The 18,063-nt window shown below is 41.8% G+C and overlaps 1 protein-coding gene across 2 annotated transcripts in view; it reads right to left on the bottom strand.

Moving 5' to 3' along the window:
- Window positions 1–748: 748 nt before the first annotated feature.
- The window catches only part of CREB5 (cAMP responsive element binding protein 5), a 261,919-nt gene continuing 244,604 nt past the window's right edge, over window positions 749–18,063 (bottom strand). For both annotated transcript variants that reach the window (XM_061996946.1, XM_061996948.1), the window contains 4 exons: window positions 14,009–14,332; window positions 8,289–8,516; window positions 7,306–7,414; window positions 749–6,110 (listed from right to left, as the gene is read on the bottom strand). In XM_061996946.1, the coding sequence (XP_061852930.1) occupies window positions 5,947–6,110; window positions 7,306–7,414; window positions 8,289–8,516; window positions 14,009–14,332 (825 nt within the window). In that variant the 3' untranslated portion in view covers window positions 749–5,946. The remainder of the gene's footprint in view (window positions 6,111–7,305; window positions 7,415–8,288; window positions 8,517–14,008; window positions 14,333–18,063) is intronic.

An 18,063-nucleotide genomic window follows, 5' to 3' on the forward strand; every position in this document is an offset into this window, starting at 1 on the left:
GCAAAACTCTCAGTGGCATGCACTTATAAGAAGAGCAACTACACTTTTCATGCAAAATAGTTTGTCTTGTGGAAGCATGGTAAAAGTTGTCTCTGACAGGGTTCTCTTTGCAATCTCAGCTCTGACGGCCGAGGAAAAAAATTATATGGAATTTCCTAAATTCCAACAATGAAAACATTTCCCTTGAAATGCCCTATCAGCCCTCCCCCCCCCACACTTTGCTTGCTGACACTGCTGCAGTTTCTGCAAAGCCAGAAGGAGCTTTCATCTTCATTCAGAAGGCTGTCAAACAGATTTTTAGTCAAGAAGGAGATTTGGGTCTGAGAGTCTCATGGCATGAGATAGCATACTCTTAAATGGGCTTCAGGAAGAGTTCCATCAGGTGAAACGGAACATTTAATTTGCATAAATATAGAATTGGAGATCATAAAGCCCAGGTAGTATACATTCATCTAAATATTAGCGAGTTGAAAGTATTGATTCCAGTCCAAGGAGAGGGGAAGGATCAGATTTCCACTGAGAAACATTCCTGTCTGTGCACGTGTGCAAACACTGACATTTTTGGCCTCATGCAGTTTAAGATTTGCTATAAAGTCATTTTGAAAGCTATGGAAAACCAATAATGGTAAGCAATTTAGCTCTTAAGTGTCAAGCCACTGATGAAACTGAGATAACTGTAAGCTCTGGGAAAAACAAAAATGTGGCTATGGATGTATACAGTCTCTTTGTAGTAAGATTATTATTTCAGATGAAAAGTTGAACAATTTTTTTTTTTGGTGTTGAAATAACTTGAGATTATATTGCTTTTGTTTGTCCTTAGAAAGTTTTTATTCTCTTTCCTTATTTTTTTTTTTTTAAAGGTGCTGTCCCTAGTCAAGTTATAAGGCAACATATTTTATTGATTCAGAACTCTAATACATAGTTATGGCCACTGTTATCACTGCAGCTTCACAGCTACTGTGAGTTGGACAACAGTCAAAGTGCACAACAATGCACAACACAGCCAGTCTCCTGACCTTATGATATACAGGACACTTTGGTTCTCGGGATGAGAGATTATAAATGTAGCTTAGATGCTGCCACACGCACTTTGCATAATAAAACATTTATATGCTGTCATGAAGAGGGTATAAAGTCTAAGTCACACTGCAGACTGGCTGTTCTCAGCTGCTTCGTTCGGGCAGGTGTGAGAGACAAGTTGTAGATATGCCACCAGCAGAAGCATATAAATGTATCTGGTGCAAATGTTTTACAAGAGTATTTATAAATGATTCAACAAGGGAGAGCAAGAAAGAGAGTGAGAGCTAAAGTGCAATTTTAAAATTATATAAATAATTGAAACGTAGAAATAAGATACTAATTAGTTGTAACTGGCTTTGTTTTATAGGCACAGTTTAGTTTTTATGTCTACAGATCAATCTTTTTCTCTTCTTCCCCCTCCAGTAATTTTCTCTGATGTATAATGGAGCTTCAATGGTCTAAATCTAAGGAACACTGCTTAGTAAGAGGACAGAAGAGGCAATGATAAGGCAATATAGTGCAACTCACTATGTAATATTAGAAAAGAAACAAGGATGGGGTTACATCTATCTCCCATAGTGATGTATAAAATCAGCCTTAAAAAAAAAGGTGAAAAAAAAGACAGGCTTTCCAGTTATATGTTGACCCATGCTTTCTAAAATGCGAGAGCACATTTCCAATACGAAGGAAACAACTGAAGGTTCATAATTTGTTTTGTTGCTACCAAAAAAAAAGAAAAAGGAAAAAAAAAAAGAGCAGATGCTGCTTTAAGGAAAACATTTAATTCTAGGAATTTCTGTACAACTGACCTCAGCAAGCTTTTCCATCTTAGATGGATGACTTCTGCTTGAGACCCTGAAAGTTTAAGATGCACACACACTTAGAGTAGTTTATTGCAAAACTAATATTGTAACTTAAAAAACCCAAACAGATTCTGTACAAGAATACTGTTCAAATGGAATGTGTTAAAATAACATTTATTAATAAATACTTTATAAAATTCTATGTGAATACTAAATTAATAGATTCCTGTTTTAAAATCGCTTTGGTCCTCATGAATTTTCATAAATTCACTCTATACGCTTTTTTTTTAAAAAAGGTATTAGCTGCTAAAAAGCACATTTTTTGCCTAAACTAAAAGGCTAGTTTTCAACACTAAATATTGTTGCTTAAAAAAATACGAATCCTCAAAAGTTTGGGCATTTAACAACAGTTATGGCTGGCTTGTTAGTTTACAGGACAGAGTCAATTAACACATTAAATCCGCACGCACTGAGGCACTGAACCATTGACTTTCCACTATTCAGAAGATGGGCAGCAGACATTTAGCTTCGTAGCAGGAATTAACTCCCAACAGCGTGAAATTCTCCATAAATTATTATCATCATCATCATTGTCATCCCTATAAAACACACCATGATAGCACACAAACTACTTGTCTCCCACAGGCAGCATTATGAATATGGCTTGCATAAATTGACTCGGGGAAGGGGGGTCAGGGATGGAGGAACCGGATCACAGCATCATTTCTTTCCCACCAAAGCACTGCAGTTGTCCATGGCTGAGATTTCCAAGGCGCTTCAGATTCAGTGCCCAGCAGTGGCTTCTGGCGACAAGGCGCTGGCAGTGGCTGTGGCTGCCCGGCAGCTGCCCGGGGCAGTGGGCGAGGGGAGTGTTCCCAAGGAGGCGTCCACTGGCAGCTGGATGGCGCATGGAGCCAGGCGACGGGCTGGATCGCTGGGGCAGGAGGAAAGCGAAGCAATCTCCAATAGTAGCTCATGGAAAACTAGGATTTCTCCTCACCAGAAAGAGGCCGGGAAGTGCGTTTAGAGTGATGTGCTTAGGAAGAGGCCAGTGCCACTGATCGAGCAACAGATGGACGTCCAGAGGACAGTGGGGCAGGGGCTTCTCCCTCAGCCCTTGCTCAGGCAGTCTCTGGTGCCCAGCCAGACCAGCCACATGAGGAAAGGCTGCAGGATCACCCCCGTGGAAAACAAGAGCATTTCAACGTAGAAGTGAATCTGATGAGCAATATAAGGTGCCTGGTACGGTTGGTCCTTTTACTGAAGATATAGCTGATATAAATATGCTGCATGTTGTCTTGGCCTGTGAACCTGCGACAGAGTTACAAGAAGCAATAGCAAATAGCTTTTCATCCTTTACTTATTTCCACATCACTAGCAAGGATTATACCTAAAGGCCAATAGTATAGAGAGGAGACATTTCATTGTAGTTACACATTTAGGCCAACATGTGTGGTTGGCTTGCCTAGTTAGCATTAAAAAAAGAAATAATTGAGCTATATATAATACACATCAGTCAAACTGTCAAGTTGCTGAATTTAACAAAACTTAGGCGAGGTTTTTGTATTTTTTCTCTTTTTTTTTTTCCTTTTTAATGTAGAGGCTTTCAGTTTAACAGCTAAATATTTTAATTGAAGAGACTGAATAAAATGAAGCTAAACTGTAATTCTAGTGCAGTGTAGCTCAACTGGGTTTTCTAATATTACCAACAATTGATTTTTATTTTTTAATGTATTTAAGTGCTACCCACATAGAGCTGAAGTTTTAAAAATTAACCCTGTGGCATTTTCTTTGAATGATGAAATTCAGACACAGGGGAGATGCTTATTTGGTTTTGTTTTGTTTTGTTTTTTTTTTACATAGTGGATACTCAGCTGGAACATTTTGCTCAACTGCGTATTTGAGAAAGTTCCCTTGGGAGCCATGATAAAGCAAAACCATTTAGCTATTACAACTGGAGGTTAAAAACAATTATAGATTCGGTATTTAAAGCACTTTAAAAGCATATGTTTGTCTAAAATATAATAGAAAATCCTTTACATTTGTATTTTTTCATCTCTTTTTGGTTCTTAGACTATATAATCAAGTCGAGATTTATACTGTACATTAAAAATCTTTTGAGTGTATTTGCATAAATGGAAAGCAAGCTGTTAAAGAAAAGAATACTGAGTAAAAGTTAGTTACCAAGGTGAGAACTAATTTGGACAGGAATGATCCTTAGAATTTTGCTTTCCTTTCTAGGTGGGCCCTGCTCCTTACAGAGCCTCATGCTTCGGTTGTTTCACTCTCCCTCCCGCATAGAGAAGAGCCACCCTCTTAAAACCCGTGACTCCTCGAAAAACCAAAGACATGATCTTCAAGGAAGAGAACTTTGCTCCAGAACAAAGCATGTTCAGGGCTAGAGGATTTGCTGGGAATAACTTGATTTAGCTTTTGCTATTAAAGATGTAGCTCAAAATATTTGATCATTTATCACCAGCCTGGAGCCTGCTCCCCGGGTAAGCAGTGGGAGGTTTTGTCGCTGACAGACTTGAGAGCAAAATCAGGTCCCCACATACAGCAAGGCAGCATAATTAATTGGCATCATCTCTGTCTGATTTTGCCATCAATCACTGGTACCACTCGGGGATGCAAATCAGTTGCGCTGAGGGGCAGGCCCAAGCGTCCAAACAAAAACCTTAATTGTGGCATAAGGCTCTTTTCCAGACCCTCTTTGCAAGACTGAATTTTACTCAGGGCACAGTGGGATTTGCCATTCTTGCAGCGCTTTCCAGCAGCCACATGTCTTCTAAAAACTGTTTAGCGTCCTAATGAGACAATTCCTTACGCGCAGCAAACGGGCGTTAAGTGCCATTAAAGTCAGTGAAGCTACACTGCTGTCTGTCAGCTCGAGATAGGTCCAGGAACACTTAAAAGAATGCCTGCAGAGAGCAGGGCTTTCCCTAGGCATTAAAAATGGCATTTTTCCAACCGGACAGAACCGTTATGCTGATGTATTTCTTGTTTATAGGCCGTGAAACCTGAGGCTGTTGGCTTTCATTGCTAGAACAACACAACTGGGTTAGGGTACAAAAGTTTTCTGAATTATTATGTACTACATAGATTTTTCTATGTTAATGACTGTCAGTGCAAAAGAATTGCTGTGATTCTCGGGTGCTGCTCGTTCGTACTGCACTGCAGAAGCTTACAGGGCTGCTAGCATCGACACAGCTGGCTCTCAATCCCGCTTCACCTGGGGCTGCACTGCTTTTGCCTTTCACTGTTTATTAAAAACACTAAATCAGAAGCATTTCTGTTTTTTTAAAAGCCAAACGCTCAGCGCAGCCCAGCTGCAGGTGAAGAGCAAGTGAGAGCAGCAGCTGTGCCGACAGTTTTTAGGTGGGCTTGAAGTTTTCACTTGTTCATCACCGTTCTTTGAGAAAAAGAAAGGGAAGCAAGAAAGCCTTGGAATGAAAAAAAGCAGGGAAAAAAAAAAGCTGCGGGATTAAAAGGGTTTGGGAAGGGAAAAAGAAGCTGTAAAAGTAACTGGAGGAGAAAAGGCCAGAGTACGGGAGAGAGGAGAAGGGGGAGAGCATGTTATTTGGGCTTGATTTTGTCCTATGTAACCACTTTGAAAGAGGCTCTGAAAGCAAGATGGGATCTGCTCATAGCACAATGCTAACTCACTTTTTATTATGCTGTCACCAGATTCCCTCTCCATATGTATTTATAGCCTAATTACTCCTAGTTACCTATGTATGACTCTGTTTAATATTTTTCATGCCTCACATTGGCTAACAAGCTGCAGTTTAACACAACTCCATATTTCTGAGGCTTCAGGCTATATCGGTGAGAAGGAAACATGACTATGTACAGAAACAGTTAGGTTTATAAACAAGTAACTGGTACCAAAAAAACTGGAGAAAGCACCAAAGCATTTCTCAAGCTGATAGCATATTAATTGCATAACTCCCTTTTATGTAACTAAGTATAAAAGACATTTTAATAACTATAAAAATGAAAGCCAGAGTCTTTCAAGAACTGAGGAATCTTCCAGGCATGAGTTATGGTTGCAAATGTCCTTAGCACAGAGGACACTTTGATACGCTGCCCCACTCCCCTAGCAGTTTCTGATCAACCTCTTTTAAAGGATGGGGTTGATGTCTGTTCTGTGACTGGCGAGCTGGCTGAGAGTGGAGCTTCCCACAACATCGCTGACGGAGGAGGAGGTTGTGATGGTGTTGTGCTGGATGACTTGCTGCTGGGAGCAAGCTGGGACCGGGCTCGCAGGAGGACTGCTTTCGGGACCTGGGAAAGGAGTGAGAGCACAGAGACAATATACATTTATCTTTCCATCTGACTAACAAGTCCAGGCTGGGTGACACTTCTGGAACAGGGATATACTACTACAGGAGCAACACTAACAATCTGATAGTATTAATGCAAGTCTCAGGACTTCAAAATACCGTTATCCAGCATTCTCTCTATTCTCTATTGCAGCTTTGGGGTGTTCTGTTTTTGTTTTTTTTTTAAATCAGCTTCTGTGGTATCAACCTGACTTCAGAAGTATGGACCTTGGTAAAAGTCCAAGAACCTAATGATCATGAAACCAATGTCGGGATAAAAGATCTGATATCTTAAGATCTATAAAATCAGTTGAGATGCTTAAAATGCTTCATTTGCTCCAGCAGGAATCAAAATTAGAGTGCAGTGCACTGCAGCACAGAAAATCTAATTCAAGCAATAGTTGATAGGCATGTAATGCAATTATGTATTTTTTTTCTTTGAGTACTGTTAAAGAGCCAGATGCATAGTGATGCAGAAGAGACAGAAATGGGCTCTATTTTAAGAGAATGCCGCAATTTTGCAAATATTAACCCTGAGGCTCTTCTGTGCCACTCTAGAGCCAAGCAAGGAATTTGTCCCTAAATTACCACCCTCATAAAATGCATCAGCTAGACAGAATCGATTCAACAGCTCCATTAGATGAGAATTTTGGGGGGAAAAAAGAAAAAAAAGAAGAAGATAAGAATTTAAAAAGAGTGAACAAACCTTGGAAACCTGTGCTGTGCCTGGTCTGCGCCACTGTCAGAGCACAGGACCCTTTTTGCTGGAGGGGACTGTAATGTTTTCCTTTTTAACTTTCCTTTTGAGAGTTATTTTAAGGTGCTGTCAGCGCTGCGCCCAGGAGGACTCTTGTGGGTTTGGAGCTGTGAGTTCAAACGGGATCCTCCACAGAGGAGTGAGCGTCCATCCGCATGCATGTCCGTGTGGAAGGGAAGGATGGGGAAGGCTAGCCCTGCCGCATGAGGTGCAAACCAGGGCCTTTGTGCATTTGAGCACGGCTGGATAAGTAAGGGCAGGAGACTGGATGGCTTGAATGATGTTTGAGAAGACAGGTTCAAGCGATAATGTGACTGACAAGGGGTTCTGGAGGGAAGAATTAGAAACTTTGCTTTCCTGTGAGGAGTGTGGAGACAGTGCAAACATACCAGCTACTTACTTAGATATCCTTGTGATTCTTTCTGCATAGCTGTTATCGGACAGTCTTTATGTGTTAACAATAACTGTTTCAGCTGTGCTACCTCATTTTTCAGCATGGAAACCTCATTCTAGAAAAGAAAGAGAGGGTTTGGTTTGCCACAGAACTTCAACCAGGCTCTTCTGCAAAGTTGAAACTCAAGAACACAGAAACTGCTCCACGACTTCAGAAATGGGAAAAAAAATGTCACTTGGTGCTCGTATTTATGTTAACATTTGTTCAGGGCATTAATTTATAACTTGTTCTGAGGGCAATTTGGCTTTCAGATTTGGTGATGAACACTGACAAATGAACTAACTTCACAGCAACAGAGATACTTGAAGCAATGTTTTGATCCACTTAGGAAAGATTCTGGCTCTTTGCATCAGGATGGGGTGGGGGACCAGACCCCACAGGGTTCACATTCAGGGGTACAGTGGCAGAACTGCTATCATCCACAGTTCATCACAGCTGGTGCCTGGGTGCTGCTCACACCCCTGTGTTTTGGGGTACTGCCATTAGTAAGTCTTTCTGCTCTTGCAGCACACAGGCACACCTCTGGATGAAGGCAGAAGTACTGTCCATTTTGTTTTCATTATTGGTTAACTATTTATGCTCATATCTCTCTGGCTTTCAATGAGGATTTAGCTACATGTGCTGCTCTGAAGAAGTCTGAATTAGAGTCACTTCCAAAAAATATCCCCACAAAAAACAGCGACAAGAAAAGAAAATAAATACAACTCCATCTAGTGAAGGCTTCTAAATCCCAAGACAGCCTTTTCCTGGCTTATCCCACTAAAATGTAATTTCTTTAATTGAAGCACACACATCTTGATTAATCGGCTTTGATTATGCCCACGCTCCAGTTAGGAGCAGCTGTGCCAGGGCAGTCCCAAAGGCACTGCCAGCCCCTGCCAGCACAAAGAGCCCCTCTGTGTCCTGGGGGCGCAGACAGTGGCCCGCACCTGAAGCTGCATGTTTGTCTGGGTGAGCTCTTCTGCTTTTTTTTCCAGTGACATCACCCAGACCTTCCTCTTCTGTCTGCAGCGTGTGGCGGCAGCTCGGTTCCTTTCCAGAAATTTCCGTCTCCTCTCATCCGGGTCTTCGTCCACCACCCTCCTCCGGCGACCCCCGGTTGGCTGTGGTGGCTGTATTGTCTGCGTGGGCTGCATCTGCTGTGCTGCTGGCGAGACCTGGCGAGGAACAAGAGGTTTGGCAAGGGGTGGTGAGGGGAGAAAGTTACAGAGGGGGATGCTGAAATGGAAAAGGAAATCTCACATGTTCATCCTGCTCCCCAGTGAGGTCTACAACAGGCGTGAGTCAAAATTGGCTGTATCAGATGCCACTGAAATTAGCTGCTGGCAAATCCTTACCACGCTCAAAGGGGAGATTTTTTTGAAACAATCATCTGAATATTAGTATGGAAAATATTTTTCCCCTTACAGTTAGTTATTAAAAACATTCACTTAGGTACTTTCTCTGCCACCACCTATTTCAAACCTGAAATGTCAAGTTTCTCTCAGCAACTGTTTTAATCAAAGCCCAAGACTGTAGTGGTATTATTTATGTCTCTCTTTTTTTTTCCCAGTTGCCTCCAAAATTTTAGGACATTTGTATTTCACAGGCTCCCCTGTCTCTATCTCATGCCTTTCCACCTCTGGAGACAGGAGCTGCAGTGCTATTTGTACCTGAGTGGAGCTGTGGAGCACAGAATAGGGTCATGCAAGGCCAGCAGACCTCGATGCCCCTCAGCTGAGGGCAAAAGAAAGGATTTAGGTACCTGAACTCAAACCTGCATTTCATATCCCTGCACTGCATAGAGAAGGTATATTCCCCTTATCAAGCATTTGCACTTGACTCTCATGGATGCTATACTCCTTGTTCAGCAGCCTAGCTTTGACAGTAGAGGCATACCACATGTGTACCTGCTGCTATGAAACTAGGTGTATTTATGCTTTTTCAAGTGTAGGAAAATATTGACCCTGTTCCTGAGAGTAACTGGCCCATGCCATTACAGAAAAGGAGTGTGGTGTTGGCAACCCCACATAGTCTGTGCTCCTTCTCCTGGGTGGATGAAACACATGGTCACATCCCTATCAGGAACCAGCATCAAACTTAATGTCCAGCTGCCTGGAAATACTCAGCTTTTGGAAGACTCTTCTGCCTCTCCACGGCACCCAGGCCACGGGGCTCTGGCTTGTGCCAGGGAGTCTGACCCACAGGTTCCATCGCTTGTGCCCAGCGGGCGCCGCTGCTGCCACTCACATTGCTGCTGCCCCTCCTGCACAGTCTGGAACAGTCTGGAAACCTGAATTGTTGACTCAAAATTAACCCTCTTGTTCGGGCAAAGGCCCAAACCTCCAAGGTGCTTCTTTTTGACTCCAGGGAGTGGATGTACTCAGCGCTTTGTCAGACTGAGCCCTGAATTTCAATTGCAGCAATTAACATGTGTTTGCCTAACACTTCTGTCTGTCTCAATTAAAATGATAACTATCATCTTGAGAGGTCCTTTTCTGTCTAGAATCTCACCACAAACTGCAAAGAAAAGTTTGCTCCCTCCCCCAGCTGACTGGTATCAATTAAAGTGGCAATTTTATGTGCAATTATTCTGTGCATCAGATAACGCTTTTTGCATAAAGCTGAATTTATTCCCAGCTTTATGTTGCACAATCAGGGAATCTCTCTTAGAGGAACAGAAACAAAATGTTTGTTTGTTCATTTGTTTTTAAATAACCTTCTAAAAAAAAAATAAGCAACACCACGCTTTCTGATTGATTTTTAGAATTTTAGGCTGTATTAACTCCAAACGTTTGCTGGTAAAATCTCTAATCCTCTGTCCACACCAGGGGCTGGAGTCCTAGGGCTATGGTGTCTGCAGCATCCCTAGGCTGCCATGCACACTGGGAGATCGCTGCCTAGGGATACTGGCTGCTCCCTATCCACCAACTCGGGCATGCTGCCTCTTTAGCAATATACATCCATACAGAAGCCTCAGAGATCAGTTTTAACGTTAACGTTTCCTCAAAGGCCTTGAATTTTCTCACATACAACACCCTCCCAGAATTCAGAGATCTGTTATTTATGTTTATGGACACCAAAAGCTTTCCTTATCCCATTTCTCTCCTTTTTAATTTAACTTTAAAAATTCTCAAGTCCCTCAGTAGAGTCTGCTACATAGGCAGAAAAAGATAACTATATGATTCTTTTTTTTTCTCCTTCATGTTATCATTTCATAGAATCATAGAATGGGAGGGGCTGGACGGGACCTGTACAGATCATCTAGTCCAACTCCCCTGCAGAAGCAGGTCCACCTAGATCAGGTCACACAGGAACACAACCAGGTGGGTTTTGAAGACCTCTAAGGAAGGAGACTCCACACCCTCCCTGGGCAGCCCATGCCAGGGCTCCATCGCCCTCACAGTGAAATAGTTTTTTCTTATGTTCAAATGGAACTTTTTGTGTTCCAGCTTCATCCCATTACCCCTTGTCCTGTTGCTAGATACCATCAAAAACAGGGATGCCCTAACCTTTTGACACCCACCATTTATATACTTATAAATATTAATAAGATATGAATCCTCCCTCAGTCTCCTCTTCTCTAGACTAAACAGCCCCAGTTCCCACAGCCTTTCCTCATAAGGAAGATGTTCCAGATGCCTGATCATTTTGGTGGCCCTGCGCTGGACTCTGTCCAGAAGTTCCCTGAATAACTACTAGTTCATTTTGGTTTCAGAATGTACCAGTCAGTCTTTGGGCAGTCGAAGCACATTTTCAGAACAACAAAACCTTCTCTCCATCTCTGGCAGATATTAATTATAAAGGTTGCTATTACATCACAAATAATGTCACATGGGATAATTAACTGACTCTTACTAGATAGCTCTTAACCCTGAAATCTTTTAGCCTACATCTTAGTAACTGTCCAAGCATGATTCTCTAGCAGGATTTTGCTGCCTTGCCTAGTGGTATGAAAGAAAATTAACATATATTAAAATAGAGGCTATTTTTTTTTGAGGATACTAATCACATATCCATAATGAAGACAAATGTAGGACAGCTAAGAGAATGAAAAAACATCCAAACCTCTACTCTGCTTAAGCTATCACTCTGGCAAGTTTGATACAAAGACACCTTCATGGGACCAAAACAAGAATAATAGCATCGTTCCTGTAGTAGTTGAGGTTACTTAGCTACAACTTGATAATATACCTCACTTTCTCAGAAAGATACCTATCAAAAGGTGATTTCTACTTTTATGCTTGATACAGAATTTCTCTCATTTTTTTTGCAACTTACCAGAAAACTAGTACCCATTCACTCATTCTACAAAAATCATAATTCATTGGGGTCCTGTATATCAAAATGGTAGCTGAAAAGCATAAAATAACTTCCAAATAACAACAGTCTCAGCATGGGAGCACACTGCTTACAGCAGCATGAGCCATGCTGTCATTTGGCGAGTGGTCTGGAATGGAAGAATCTAGCTCAGAAGAATAAGGAGGTTAATATTTAGTAAAATACACCATAAAATTAATAACTGCTGGACCAATCTGACCTCCATCTGCCATTACCATGGGGACTATGGATAAGCTTAGAAAGTACTAACTAATTGGTTATTACTGAGCAAACACTTCTTTTCTCCCCACTGATGCCTTTGCACCATGGGAGCAGACGTGCAGCAAGAGGCCTGCTGTCCAGGGAAGCCGCTGGCCCCAGTATTCCTACTTCATCACCTTCTGTTCCCATTTTCTGTGACACTTATACCTATGGACAGGGTGAAGACCTCCTTCATCCTTGATGGGGCCTGTTGCCTCCAGTGACACACTGTGCATGGCAAAGCTCATCTGACTGCACAGGCCCAGCTCCAGGGACTGTGTGGGCTGTGATAAGGTGTGAACCTGACACAACTTTTTGACTGCCAGTCAGCCCACCTTCTCTGGTGCATGTATCTCTTCTTGCCCACCTGTGAGTCTTTTGAGGTGTCTATCTAACAGGGAATACAAAGCAAAATAAGTCTAAGTTCTCCTAACTGGAATGAGTGCAAGAAAGACACAGACCTGCTTGAGCAGGTCCAGAGGAGTGCCACTGGCTCATTGAGCTGTGAGGTTTGTAATCTCTTGTAGCTATTTTCTCCTCACCTGTTAAAAGTGGTAATATTGATATTTTGCAGCAGTGCTCCATACTTTGGTATCTGACTCTGCATTAGCATGTTTATCCTCCCAAAGCCTCAGTGAGGGGTCAGTACAATTACCTTGTTTTAAAAGCCTCAGAAAGGCTTAGTGACTTCTTCCACCTCATCCATGGAGTCCTCAGGCTGCTAAGTGCAACTTTATCCTTGCTCTCTCATGGAGTTCCAAGACAACCATAAGATACTTTTGGTTTCTCTATTATGAGATAACGTCTTTTTATTGCAGTTTTTAAACAACTCCAAGGAAAGTAACTCGTTAACAGATGGGAAAATAATTGAATTCACAATGTGTAGACTGAACTAAACTTAGGAAAGCTCTGGACATCTTCTCACAGGGGAGTCTGCTGCTCTCTTATTTAGACTGTTTCTGTAAAGCTGACAATTCATTTTACATTAGCAAATGCTTTAGGGAAATCCCGTATGCTTGCAGCCCCTGCAATAATAAAGCTAGATGGTAGTAAATAGTTAATGTTGTGGGACATTGGGAGATCAGCCAAATTTTCTGATTTTCTTTCTAAGAGCTTGTCTGAAAGGTATTTGCAAGCAACACAATACTTCACAGATTGAACTTCATATGGCTGGCACTCCTCTTTGGTTTCATTCTATGCACTGCCCACTTGTCCTCCTTAAATTTACCCCCCAGATCTGAGTAAGAGCTTTATTTTTCTCGTGCAATCTGGATGCAGAAGCCTATAATCTTAAGACACTAATTGAATTCCTCTAGAAAAAGGACTCTGCAAAAGTCTGTGCTCAGTGGTTCATTAGTTCAAGAAACTTCACTTCAGGTACGAGTGATTCAAATTGCCAAATATATCTGGTCCAAAAATTGAGATCTCCATCTTGTTCAATGGAGATCTTCACTTTCTCATCATCTGAATCCATTTAAAAATTGCCTTCCTGGTTTAAATCTCTCTCCTTGGACTGGCTTCACCATCTTTTTTGTCTGTCAGAACATCTGCCCATTATTGCCCACACTCTCAGCTAATCTCTGATTTCTCTCATAGTCTGCAGACAGAGGCTGCTATCCCCTTCTCAGAGTCTGCATCCTTTCTGCTTTTCCTCTAAGCCAGTGTATCTTAGAACTACCTCTACTACCTCCAGTTTTGTGCTATGTATTTCTGCAGGTAAAACACATACAGCTCTTTAAATCTTGGCCAGAGAATTTCAGGTTCAAACACATTAAGTAACACATATCATATGCTAATCTCCAAAATAAACCTCATCCATAAAAGGATATGTGGCAATTTGCAGAGCTCAGAGCACTGAAAAGCCCGAGAGCTCCTTATAAAGTAAGATATTACAAATGTCTAGCAAATTAAGCAGCAAAACAAGTTGTTGCCTCACTGTTCTCTGAATAAAGTTTGCGCCTCCCCACCATTGGTAGCAGACATCTACGAGTAGCCTCGAGGGGCTTGTGTCTGACAACACATACGGGCAAGAAGAAACAGTACAGGGATCAGGCAAAACTGAGCGAGGCAGCACGGCCTGAAGGTCTACCTGTGCTTGTCCGCCTGAGTGCAGCGGTGGGTGCGGCGAGGTCTGGTGATGTGCTGGGTGTGTGTGAAGGTGCGAGTGAGAGTGGTGGTGGGGATGATTCTGCTGGTGATGAGGCTGAGGATGAGGATGATGCGCCGGATGCTGGTGCTGGTGCGGGTACGAGTGATGAGGTGGCAGTGTCTGGTGCTGATGAGGATGTGAGTGCATATGATGGTGTGGCGTCTGGTCCTGCCGAGAGCTCATCATTTCCATCATGTGGCCCATGGTGTTCATATTCCCGTTTGACATGGTGGCAGGATGATGAGTCAGCGCTGCCTTCAGTCTCTGGAACAGAACAAGGCAGAAAATTCAACATTCATACACAATGATCTGAGCAATCACAGTTAGAGTTCTGCTATTGTAGTGCCTTGTCCCATGTTTTGAGATTTAGTTTTTTTCTTCCTGTTCCCTTGAAAAAAAGCATATTATTTCAGTTTGAGAAAGAACGTATTCTTGGGCTCTAACCTAGTGTTCCACTGTAAATATGTAAAGATATAAACATCTGAACTGAAATTTAACAGTTACGCATTTCCTACTGTGCTGCTGAGGAAAAGTAACTGGCTCTCATCCTTTCCTCTTTGGCAGCTCAGTAGCACTAGCTTCATGAAGCTTGTATTCTTGCAACTTTTAAAAGGGAAACTGATTAAAATAAGGATGAAACAAAGTTCCCCTTTTTACTACTGATGTTATTTTAAAGGGTCACTGATAAATAGACTGCATTTATGTGTTTTTCACATTCAGGCTCAAATGTATTTTACAGTTGTGCTTGCACACAACCTGTTCTTTCACAAGAAGGATAGGAAAATAATGAGGGTGGCCTCAATCTGATCCTCTTTGCTGGTAAATTCAATCATCTGCTGTGTTGTTATCACATGCAAATCCTTTTCTCTGTTTTTGTACTCCTCATGTTTTGTACTATCACTGGACTTGGCCCTGGAGCCCTGACCAGGGCAAAACTTTCCTTAATATCAGTGGGATTCACTTTTACCTGAACACCACCAAAGGGCAATGGGAAGGGCTGCTGCATTTTGGACTGCAGGATAGGGCCCTTGCATACTAAAGATATAGCTGAAATATAGAAGAAAAAAGTCTCCTTTCAGTGCAATTACAGGGCCATCCCAAAGCTGTGGACTGTACTGGCATACAATCACCTCACTGGTATCATCCTACCCTTGGACTACCAAAATCACTGGCTAAAAGAGTGTGCTAAAGGGAGAGCCTGACAGATGTCAGTTAGAAGAAGGACTTCTTCCAAACCCACAGAAACCTCTTTCACATCCATATTTCTGCATCTTGCTCAATGTAGAACATTCCTTACAGGCAGTCATCCAAGACCTCTTTATATTTTTGAAGAAGTCAACATAAGCTTGGTTTGCTCTCACTAACACAAGTAATTAGTCAGCAGAAAATAGGAAGATAGAAACAGAAGGAAGGCAATCCATGGTATCTGTGATGCCAGACCTGTGTGATCTGAATAATCCATCAACTAGTTCATAATTCATTATCCAGCCAGAGGATATATAGAATAGCAGATAGCTCTTCAGTAACAGATTCCACCTATAGAATAGCCAAGAAACACCTACAGCCACAAAGAAACAGCAGTGTTATGAGGAAAAGAGGGGTTTCTTTCCCCACAGCAACATCTGTGGGTCACAGATGATGGTCATAAGACCTTACAAGCCAACATGGCTGAAATCTGCCAGTGGAGGAGCAATGATCAGATTGAACTGCATTTTGGTTTTGTCCTTAAAGCAAAGAGAGTGACTGCTAGGACACTCAGAATGTAAAGGTGTGAACTTCAATCTATTCTATTTGAAATAACATCTGTCTGTGCAATTCCACTGCAAGGTCACAGGTAAAGGCTTCCTTATTCAAAACTGCTACCCTACTGTGTTTGTGCACCTAGGAGTGGGGAAGAAATAAATTCTTAAGAAGAAAAAGAGAGAAAAATATTAGAGAAAAAAAAGGGAGGTTGTTGAAGGCAGAAAGAAGCAACATGGTCAATTCAAAGTGTCATCCTCAAATTTTTTTATCCTACACATTTTTGCAGAATTCAAGAAGGTCATTCCACTGAGACATTGTAATAGAACCATTCATCCAAATTTGGTGGCTTATTTCTTTAACAAGACATAAAAAATGTCTGAAAAGACTGAACAAGAAAAAGCCTGAACAAGACCAAAAAAAAAAAAAGATGCATTTGCAAAACACATCAATGCCTCAGTTTATGTGAAGGAAAACTAGACTGATGGCTTATTAAGAAGTTTCCTTAAGAAAGCCTATCAAACCATGATGGCACGTGTCACAACCTGATGATCTCCTCAAAAGGAGATTGAAGCAATGAGGTTAAATCCCTCTTTCCCTAACTAAAGTCAGAACAGAGCTCAGTCTTATACCAATTGAAGTAATCCATCTGGGTTTAAACTGAGGATTTGAGCAGCCGTTGTCCTTAATGTTTTCAAATTCAAGTGCTACCCCGGCTACTGCAAGTAGCTCTTCACAATGCTGGTGAATAACTGGTGTTACCCAGGAGTGTATTAGGATACGTATGGAAAACAACATACGAATAAGTCAAGTTGTTCTGCATGTCATTCTTCAAGACTCACTAAGATCTTTTTCATCGGGCTGAGCCACCACACAGTTCCAAGCCAAATCACCTACAAAAGCTGTTGTAACTTGGTTTCCTAAATCAAAATGTAAAATGACCAGCTCTCATTAGCCAGCAGTTTTATGTGATTACCCAACAAAATCCACCAATGCAATATTTGTCAAAGACCTGTGAAACTGAACTACAACGTGTCTTTTTCTAAACTGCAGACTTTCAAAGCCAAAAAAAAAGGAGGGAAAAACTTAATCTACGAATAAACTTTTTTTTTTTTTTCAGCTGTACAAACTCTGTCTTATTAGTGTGGCACAACTTCAAGGAGAATAAATTATTTTGTTTTCTTTCCATAGCCCCTTCTACTACGTCCATTTATTTGAGATAGCAAATCAAGAAAGACAGTGAGAGGTCTGACATGCATCTGGTTTCAGTCAATAGGGGTCACTTCCATTTGGTCTGTGTATTTTACAAGCTCCTTGTTCACTGTTCCCAGTGGGAGGGTGGGCCAGCTGCCCTGGATCCCAGTCCTGGTAAGAAACCAGCTCTCTACCTCATCCCATCCCAGCACCGCAACAGCCGTCGCCTGGCCCTCGCCTCCCTCTAACTTGGTGCTTAGATCAGCTCCGCAGCAGCGAGAGCCCTGTCTGCACACACACACACATGCAGAAACATTTATCTTCCATTAACCAGTCACTGTTGCCCATCAGAAACACTGGAGGAACGATAAACATTATTTTTCGTTTGGTCTTCAGCAAGGTCAATTGTTTTGAATGTTTTAGTTAGAGCACAGGGAGAGAAAGTCACCAGAACTTGGTGAGCTCTTTGCATTAAGTGTGTGTAGGACTGGAAGGGCAGGCTGCATTTTTGTTATTGTTCTTTTTATGTGCACTAACTGCAAACAGCTGTTTTAGTTCAGGTGATGGCATCAAAATTGAGCTTACTGGACTGACTACACTAGCAAATCTCCTATAGAATGACACAGTAACCCAGGATCCAATCCTGCGGCTGTCAGGTTTTCAGAAGCTGTTTGATTGACTTTACCAGGGCCTGCAGGCACTCGGCAGTTCCCATATTGGGGCTGAAACAGAGAACTCGATACTCAGATCTGCTCTCACAAACCCCTGAGATTTCTGCTAACCATAATGGCAGTGTTTTCTAGGGCATGATCCCTCTCCTCTCCCTTTAAAGAAAATCCCCACTACCTTTGAGCCAAGAGGAAATACAGGTGCTCATCTTACCTGGCTTTTAGCCCTTACCGATTATTTTTATTATGTCATCAAAGTAACAGTGCCCAACATCAATTACAGCTGATTCCCACTCCATTATGACATTTCCTTTAAAAGTTGTCAGTGACACAGACAATATGAGCTATCATACACAGAGTGCAGTCTGCTTTGCCTCTGATCAAGTGAATATA

Source organism: Colius striatus, chromosome 5, assembly GCF_028858725.1.
Source record: "Colius striatus isolate bColStr4 chromosome 5, bColStr4.1.hap1, whole genome shotgun sequence".
Lineage (NCBI taxonomy): Eukaryota > Metazoa > Chordata > Aves > Coliiformes > Coliidae > Colius > Colius striatus.